Source organism: Silene latifolia, chromosome 3, assembly GCF_048544455.1.
Source record: "Silene latifolia isolate original U9 population chromosome 3, ASM4854445v1, whole genome shotgun sequence".
Taxonomy (NCBI): Eukaryota; Viridiplantae; Streptophyta; class Magnoliopsida; order Caryophyllales; family Caryophyllaceae; genus Silene; species Silene latifolia.
Window position 1 is genome coordinate 115,736,255 of NC_133528.1, and position 10,014 is coordinate 115,746,268.

Below are 10,014 nucleotides of genomic sequence, written 5' to 3' on the forward strand. Positions count from 1 at the left end.
AGATTCATTTTAGTAATTAAAAGATTTTATTACTAAAATTGATTATTGTTTATGAAACAATTAAAAATAAGAATGATTGGTTAATTATAATTACAAAATGTTGTGAATTATATTAACATGACCCGTTTTATGCCATGTAATTATGAATTACTAGATAATTTGTTATTTGTGATTTAATTAATTTATATAATGATATTTAATTGTTAAATATACATTAAATTGATTAATAACATATTACATGCTACATGTTACATATTGTATGACCTTATTACAAATGACAAATTAACAAACATAAAATGGATGTCCATTTTATGAGTGGACCGAAAAATTGGAAGGTTTTGGGGTTAGTGGGTGTTTTATTTTAATTGTTAAAATAAGACATAATCATTACCTAAAACTAGCCTTGCATACCTATGTTTTTAGAGAAGAGAAAAAGCAAAAGGTGAAGGTCATGCATTGGCCTTCTTCACCTCCCCAAACCGGCACCCCCTCCATATAATGAGAAAAGTGTTCTCATTTTTTCCTTAATGGAATCTTAGCATTCTTATATGATAATTCTTAGAGCATCCACATTGAAGAGGATGGATCATCCTCTTAGCATTCTCTTTCATCTAAGAGGATGTCCTCTTCAATGTGGGTATATACTCTTAACATCCTCTTTGAAGAGGAAGAGGAAGACTTCCTCTATTTTTAGAGGAAGTACAACATTGGCCCTTGTGCCCACTAGTCATCCCTCATCTACCATGTGTCATGTAATATGTTTCTTTTTTATTTTTTGGTCATAAAAAAATTGAGAGAGGATGAATAAAAGGATCTCTTTGATGTAGGAAAAAAATAGAGAAAATGTTAAGAAGAGGATGAAGATAATGGGAAATGATGTGTCAAAAAAATAGACGGAAAGAGAGGAAATAAGAGGAAGAGGACATACTCTTCAATGTGTATGCTCTTACACATCTCTAAAATTAGTTTTAGATCCTTAACTTGTTCAATGTAGTAACTATTATATTATTAGAACTTTATTTTAAAGAAACTAATATTAATATCTAGTTACTATTCTTATTAGTTTTTTTTAAGGGTTTGTTTTGAGTGCAACAAGAGGAGAATCTCTACACTTGAGATTTGGTTTGGAGGATCATCCATTATCTCTAGCTCAAGAACAAGTAAGGAAGGTGTCCTTATTTGTGCCCAAAAATTTCGAACCATTTATAATGTAAGGAACATTGTTTTTCTTCTTTATCTCTTCATTTTATTATGCATGCACTAGATCCTAAATGACTAAAGTTAATGTGTTAATTAGTTCACTATTAGAAATGTCTAATAATAGGTATATAAACCTAACAATTATATACCCTTGCTGAAAATTAACGTATCCAGGCTAGAACATAATCATACAAATGTGAAGAATATTTAAATGATACAAATAAGTGTATCATTATCTTCTATTTTTCAATAAAGATAATAGGTGCAAGTAAAAATGAATGAATTAGTATAAGTTATCAAATTAGCCAAATAAAAACTAGATAAATACTGCGCCGCGGGATCCAAACTAGTACTCTAATAAGAACCTATTAAACACCGCGCAACTCTCTTATAATGCTACATTTCCGGTCCAGAAACATACTGTAATTAACTAATTATGATGCCCTCTAATCTTTGGGCCCCTTTTCCAATAATCGAAAAGAACCCCTCCTAGGTCGCCCCTGACTACTATTATATCACGTCACTATATACCCCTTCCTGCTACTGCTGAAAAGTAACGTATACAGGCTAGAGTACATACAAATGTGAAGAATATTTAAATGATATAAATAAGTGTATCGTTCTTAAGATCGATAAAGATAATAACCGCGTGTTCCCTTTAATTTATCACTATCTTCTATTTTTCAATATTTAGTTACACAAATGCATTCCAAATACTTTGTAGGGGCATTTCTAGGGACCAAATCCAAAGCAAGTAGACGGTGAAGAGCACATATAATACGTAAAATACAAGTATTGGTATTTCTATCTAGTCTAGTTCTATAGTTTTTCAACATATATATTAAATTTGAGTAAATTTATACACACTTGATAAAATGAAAAATATTCTCACAACAAGGGTTTAATAATATTTTTCAATATAGGAATTTAGCATCCACAACTAGAAAATACTACGTCTGACACTTCCTAGACATCCATAAGTTGGAAAATTAACATAAAACCTTCTACAGTCCCTGAGCAGCAGCTTGAGACCTACTGATGAAATTCATACATATTGGTGGCTGTACACCTGCCAAAGCCAACAATGAACTGGGCAACGTCCATATTCCATCCCCACAAATCAACCCGGATGCGACAGCTGGACCGAATGCATCAGCCTTAGCCTTATCCCTGTACTGCCACACGAACAATATCAAGCTACCAACACACATATCAATCGTAAAGTACGCTCCCAGATAGAAAGGGATTGCCATAGCCATTGGTACCGGTATATACTTGGACCATCTCTTCCCAACAAGGTCTCGAATGCCATTCACTGCAATGGCAGCAATAAAGAATATAATACACAAGGTGAGACAGTGCTTTGGCAATGAACCAAACCCTTCAACACCAAGAACAGCTATGTTCCTGAAAACTGCCCCATATGGTGCTGCATACTGGGATTTCGTGGTTCCAAGATCCGGGAATGCCTTGTAAAAGATCCAGAAGACACATGGAGAAATTACACAACCCATAGCAGTTCCAATGATTTGGGACACGAACATGGATCGGGGTGAAGATAAGGTCAAGTAACCTGTTTTGAAGTCTTGTGACAGGTCAGAAGCTGTTGAAACAATGTTCATCATAACCCCACATGCTGCTAGTCCTGCAACTATACCGCCTTGAGATGCCCCGGCCCATCCTCCAATAATGAAAATCGCTAATTTTCCGTAGGTAGATGCTAACGACCAGTCAGTGAGCCCACTTCCATAAGCGTTGCAAAATGCTAGCATTGGGGCGAAAATGTACATTACTAGGACATGGTACCATTTGAGTTGATGGAAGATGTGTGGTAGTATAATGATAGACATAACCGCGAGGGTGGCATAGCCACCAACTGCTACCCAGTTCGGGATTCGATCTTGGAGGAAATATTTGGTTCTTCGTTCATCATCGAATGAATTACTTTGGGTAACTTGAAGTGTGGTATCAGAAGGTTGAACAACACCCTTGTCCTTTTTGAAGAACTGATTATACAATCCAACAAGTGTTCGACCAAAGACCATGACAAAGTTGTAGATTCCATCACCAAGAATGATGGCTATGGCGATGAAAATCTGCAAAAAAGAGTAATAAACTTTTTGTGCATAATTATATTAAAAACAAAACTCGTATGAGACTCTTGTATGACTGCAACGGTCCTATATAGTTAATAACTTGATTATATGTATACAATGGTCTCTCAGAATTAATAACACTATATAGTAGGAAAAAGCCAAGGCCAGGGTTGGATTGAATTACTTACCCTATAACCTTGCAAACCATGAAGGTTTGAGTCTAGTAGACTTCTATCATACCAGTGACCCTTCCTTGTACCGATGAGGGGCCACATGATTCCCCAGGACAAAATTGCTCCAAGCAGCATCGATATATTTATAATATAAGGGCAGATCATTCCCACACCCACATATGTCGCAGAGAAATCAAAGAAGAACCTGTATTTACATCACACAGAGGAACAAACAACAAGTCAAAACTGGGAAGGAACCATGATGATAATACAATCGAAGCTATTTGGGCTGTTTGGTTCAACAAGTCGGAATGGAATGAAATGGATTGGAGTTTGATAGTACGAGAGCTGGTAAACAGAATTAACTTGCTTAAAGCATGTAGAGAGGAAAATATTCTGCAACACATACCTGTTTTTATATGCTTTTAGACCAAATGTGGGAAACTGGTCGAATCCGCAACTTTCCCCTGCTGTGAAAAACCATTGGAAGAATCCCCATAAGAAACTGAGAGAGAAAAATTTCCCTAATTCCTTCACCTGCTTCCTGTGGTTGACAAACACAGAGAGTAAGTGGGACTCAAATTAGAATGTGTGATTGATTTGCCACAACTACAATAAGATTAAGTTTACGAAAGAGTTACTTGGCTAATATGGCACCCTTTGGGGTGTGAAAGCTGTTGATAAGGAGGGCTGTAGCTGTTCCACTTGGGTAAGTAAGTTTGAAGTCAATAATCATAATCTGTAAGAGAAGCAAATCAGAAAATTTCCAGGGTTGGAAGATAAACAGTCCTAATGTTTGGAAGGATATTGCAATCATATTTACAGGTTGTATCAAGCACATAGAGGAACAAAAACATTACTCTCAGCAAATGGTGGGGTAAGCCGGTAAGGGGGTCAGATGTATGCAGCGTCGCAACCTATCCCCTATGTTAAACAACCCAGAGAGCCTATGTCTTGATGACCAATAATAACAATTGCATCGAAAATACAATGAATGACAAACATCCCCATAGAAACAATCGTAACCATTTTACATGAATAATTTTCCTTCATTCCATCATATTCCAGGACCAACAAATAATGAATCTTTAGGTTTACTAGAAAAACATGAGCAATGAGGAACACATCGCTATGATAATGACATATAACAAATCAATCACTCAAAATCATCATTGCAAACAATAGAATCTCAGAAGCTGTATCCAGAGTCATCATCCTTGTTAATAGTCATACAAAGGCTTTTTACATAAAGGGATCATGATACATAACAAATAAAATGTTAAAATCATTAGTAAGAGGCAATTTCAAATAAGGCAACGCAAATTACATACCTTTCGTAGAGGAACGACTGAAAACAGACCAAGGAAGCTAACAACAAAGAGAAATCCAATCATCCATCCTAAAGCTAAGTTCTTGGTGTTCGGTCCAAATTCCTTATCTCCCTGTTCTGCAATCTTGTCACTCATTCCCAGTATATAACTTGCAGCACCTCCTGTTGAAACAACAAGCTTTAGAGTTTCAGCAAGTCTTGCTTGTGACGTCTCACAACCCCCTTTCCTTTTTAACGTTTTATTTAAATTGGGTGTGAGACGTCACAAGCTATTGACCGTCACAAGTAAGAATTTGTGTTAGAGTTGAGCAAGTTTTGCTTGTGAGAGGAAATTCAAAAGGATAAGAAGTACTCTAATAAGAACATGTCCCATTGTGATGTACCTTAAGAAATTCTATGCATAGTTTGTATGACTATGTCAGCAAGGCATCATCCAGCATCATATAGTTTTAACTCAAGCATGCTCGCGCCAACAGTAAGATTTCAAATGTAAATTGGAAGGCGAAGTTTGATAAGGAAGTCATAAGATTAGAAACTACGGATAAATGTGATTGACAACGATATTAGTCTGCTTGATATTTTACTAAAAATGTCAGTGTCCATGACAAAGTGGAAGCAAAGAATTGAGATCACTAAAAAAAGTTTGGTTTTTAGTTTATTTCTTTACACTTATCTATGAAATTTTGAAATTTTGATGAACTCTGATATAAGAGGCGGTTCTCCTCGCTTTTATGGTTCTCTTGAGTAATTATCAGTATTGTAATTTGATTCAAATGAACTACTACTCTGTTACACCATAGGAATCACATCTCACATGTTGCTACACTCGATTAAAGTTTCACCAAGAGAATATAATATGTGATGGAAAATAGTCAGAAATCGTAAGACCCACACACAATCAACTTAATCAATTGTATATATATGATCAAAACTAAGTGAGGAATTAGAAAGTGGTATAGATGATTAGAATGAGTATGAACTAAAATCAGAAAGCAATACTTGTATAGTCAACAATATGAAACTTGTCATAAATGAGCAAGACTAAGTATTCATTTTTGTTGATTTTTCAAAACAAGAAACAACATACAAACAATAACTGTCAACACCAGTGCACAACTGAAACATAATTATACTCCCTTTGTCTGAGTGAATAGTTTACATTTGCTTTATTTTGTAAAGAATAAATAAAATAAATGCAAACTATTAATTGGTTGTCACAAGGGAGTATAGTAACAGATTAACAGCTTGAAGTTACGGCAAAATCAACCCGATCCGATTGACCCAACCCGAAAAGGCTGGCCCAAGACCAAAAATTGACCTGAACTGTCGCACCCGAATGACACACCAATCCCGAATTGACCTGATCCGACCCGAAAATGACTCGAGTTTTCATGGACTCGTAACAGACCCGACCCGGAATGACCCGATCGGAAACCACCAACCTTAAAATAACCCGACAAAACATAATTTTATTTGACACCAAAAGACTTGAAATCCCTTTTTTTTCTCTTAATCATTGACCCGAAAATGATCTGGCCCGAAACAACTGGACCCGCATGACTTGAAAAATGATTCGCCAAACATACCCGAAAACCCAAAAGAATCTGAACTAACCCGACCCGTTGTCTCGTTTTGCCAGGTCTAATGTGAAGTGTGAACATGTGAGAATTCCAACAAGTGAGCGAATGATGGACGCAATTTATATACGGATTATTCAAAACATGATCAATTATTCACGTTTTGATACCCAACTTGTTTCCTATGGTCAAATCATTTTGTTTTACGTACCACTCTGTGGTGGATATATTATAAAACCCATTGAAATGAAACACAAATTCTGAAAAGAGACCAAGTCGAGATGAAATACTTTAAAATAAAGAAAAAAAAAGTCTAAATGATGTATGGCATCATGGAGTGATCCATGGACCATGAATAACCATAATTCAGTGTGGTCCACGAATCCACCATTTATGGATATACTCATTGAAAGATGACTGATATACCACGCTCCCCAAGATTCCTATTGTTTAATTTAATCCCCAAATAATCATTAATCCATTATTAGATAAACCATTAATATTAATTAAGCAAGCAGCTTAATGATGATAATGATGTAGGTGACCTCAACTGACTTAACTCTCACTGCCTCCACTACGTACGCTACTTTCTTCCACACTTGAAAGTTGAAACTGATTAAGCCTAACTGGAATATAAATTACTTGGTATATAAAAATATACTACCAAATTAGGAATAACAAATATTTCACGCACAATTAAATTTAAAAATAAGTTTTTGATTTATATTAATTGTAGTAATTCCTAACCCCTCATGAATTGAGATTGATTATGGTACCATTGACTACATGACAAGTGAAAACAGTAGCCTACTAAAATAAATAGGTGAGAGAGATTCCTTATCCTTAAGCATTGACTTTCTGCCTTGTTTGTCCTTAGCCAAGTCAACCATTTCCTGACAGCCTTTTAAAAATGTTATAGAATGTCAAATAAAGGCCTCGTTTGGTTCATCTAGGAATTTAATCGACACCGGAATATCCAATTCATGTGAATTATTTTCCTGTATACGAATTCACATGAATTCGGAAAAGTCGTTTGGTTGCGCATGCGGGAATTAAATTCCACAGGAGTTGTGAACTACCTAGGGGGCTAGGTCATTCAATTCCACCATTATGTAGGCATTCAAAACTTCTTGGAAAATTGAATGCCTACATTTTGCCAAAAAATTGGCAACCAAACACACACCACTTTTTACAATTCATGGGATTTTTATTTTCCTATGAATTGAAAGGGCAACCAAACGAGGCCAAAATCTTACAGCCCATAGTTCCGCCTCAACGTCGCCCTATTGCACAAGTCCTTTGTGTTGTAAGTTGCAACCTCATTTCATTTTACAAGTTACAAATTACAATATTAAAGCACAAGTATTTGCAGTAGGTGGGTTATACATCCGATATATTATTACCAATTGCTTAATTTTTTAGCATTACAATAAAATTTTCGAGTTTTGTTTTAAAGTTTCTGAGTTTTACTGTAAAGTTTTTATTTAATTAATATTAAGTTCAAAAAATTACAATATAACTCAAAAACATTACATCAATTAAATTTGAGTTTTAACGATAAAATATTAAAATATAACTTATAAATTTTAAAAAACTCAAAAAAACTCAGAAAAAATACACATAAGCTCAAAAACTAATGAGGTAAAAGGTCATCCAATGTATGCTCCTATAAGTATTTGTGTTCATATTATTTGGCATTACATTCTTTTTCATACTCCATATTTCTAACAAAATTAGCTCAATAACTTGCAATTGAGTTTCTCTCCATTTATTCCTCTCTCCATTTCCTTCCATTTCCTATTAATGGTCTAGATTTCGTCTCAAAACGATCTAACGGTCAGTTGAATGAAAAGGTTGAGAGTGAATAATGATTAAATATTGTTCTATTAGAGGAAATGGAAGGAAATTTAGTGTGTGTTTGACCTAGTTTGTAAAAGTGTTTTTAGACTCAAAAATATTTTTGGCCAAAAATATAGTTTTCTAAAAGTTAAACAAAATTTTTCAAAAGCTAAAAATACATATTTTTGCCGATAGAAATAGAAACAACTATTTGTTATTTCTGCTTTTGAAAAACACTTTTGAAAAATTAAGCTTCAAAAACAAAAATTCATTTTTGAGAATCAAGATCAAACATGCTCTTAACAATTCGTCATGAATAAGTGTAATCTCAAATTCATATACCCCTCCAAATTCATATATTCTAACCATTTCATTAAAATACTATCTAGATATGATAGAGAAATGGAAAAACATATGAATTACAAAATGGAAAACATGACATATTTTATGGAATTAATACACGAGCACGTCCCCCTAACGGCTAACACAATAACATGCCAGCACAAGAGGTGACCAACAATCACGTGGCTGGTTAAGTGTTATTGACTACCGTCAAGTATGGAATTCAGTTATTCTTTCACAATTTGTTGTGACAACAATCAATCAATCAATCAATTTTACTAAATTATCCTAGTTAAAATATTAAAATGGTATGTATGACAGAAGAGTAAGAATGAAAGAAAGAAAGAAAGAAGGCGAACCGGAGAAGGCGATGCCGGAAGAGGCAACAACACAAGTCTGAATAACAGTATTTTCCTGACGAGTAAAGGGGTGCTTCAACATCCCAAATTTCTCTAAAAACTTAGTCCAAGTCTTAACAAAGAAGAAGCCCAGTAACCCAGCGGAGACATTTAAAGAAGGAATAATCCCAGTAGTAAGATTAAGTTTCATAACAATAAAAGTGAACAAAATACTGAGTATAAAACTCACTACAAAGGCTCTAACAGTCAACTGTTGTTGCCATGTAGGCACCTCTTTTTCAGCAAACACTCTCTCCACACTGGGTTCTTCTTCATTTTCAATCTCCAACGGCGTCGTATTGGATGCCGCCTTCTCCTCGTCTCTACCGCTGTTCATTTTTAGACTTTAGTGGAATATGAATGTGGATGGAAAAGAAGGCGGGTGGGATATGGGAACGTAAGTTTGGTTTTTGGGGGAATCAAGGAAGGAAGTGTGTATTGAGATGAATGGTAGAGGTGGTGGTGGGTCTTTATAGTTAAGACTTAAAAGAGTGTGAAGTCTAGTTTTGAGTTGTTATTAGTAAGATTAACATTTAGGAGTCTTTATATGAATTTTATTTCTTTGAATTTTATTTTCCACGCCCAATCTGTTACTCAGTATTTGTTTGTTTCTTTACCTACTCCGTATTTATGTTTGAACACAAATTCTCATCTTAGACAGGTATATTTAGTCTAAAAGCTAAAGACTGACCTATATGATCATTTTTATGGTCTAAATGTCTAATGTACCCATTTTTAAATGGTAATTGTTTTGGTAAAAATTACCGATTATGAATTAATTATGTGAGTGATAGTGAATATTCTAAATGCCAATTATGGTTAAAATGCAAATGATAGTGTTCCGGGTGTAATTCCAGATCAAGTATAGTTACCACCCGTGGCTTGTTGAATGATGTCTTGAGTAGGATTCTCCTTTGGTCTTAATCGTTCCTCACGGCCTCTCCTGCAACAATGAACGAACTGAGGGCTTGGCTTTGTGCCAAGCGTACTCACTCCGACGCTCAAGTCAGTAAACTTAAGAGATAAGTTGTTACTTGGCTGAATGCGTATTGTAGAGAG

General features: G+C 34.9%; 1 protein-coding gene across 1 annotated transcript; it reads right to left on the reverse strand.

Moving 5' to 3' along the window:
* Positions 1-1,955: 1,955 nt before the first annotated feature.
* On the reverse strand, positions 1,956-9,489 carry LOC141647882 (putative metal-nicotianamine transporter YSL7). Its single transcript, XM_074456247.1, has 6 exons — positions 8,917-9,489; positions 4,801-4,961; positions 4,111-4,208; positions 3,879-4,013; positions 3,485-3,674; positions 1,956-3,296 (listed from the first exon to the last, which is right to left on the reverse strand). The coding sequence occupies exons 1-6, from the start codon at positions 9,290-9,292 to the stop codon at positions 2,205-2,207; spliced, it is 2,052 nt and encodes a 683-aa protein (XP_074312348.1). The 5' UTR covers positions 9,293-9,489; the 3' UTR covers positions 1,956-2,204.
* Positions 9,490-10,014: the final 525 nt, after the last annotated feature.

Coding starts and splice junctions, on each gene's coding strand:
- LOC141647882 (XM_074456247.1), bottom strand. CDS start 9,292: ATGAACAGCGGTAGAGACGAGGAGAAGGCGGCATCCAATACGACGCCG. Junction 4,209..4,800: donor CAGTCGTTCCTCTACGAAAG/GTATGTAATTTG, acceptor CTTCTCTTACAG/ATTATGATTATTGACTTCAA. Junction 3,675..3,878: donor CTAAAAGCATATAAAAACAG/GTATGTGTTGCA, acceptor ATGTAAATACAG/GTTCTTCTTTGATTTCTCTG.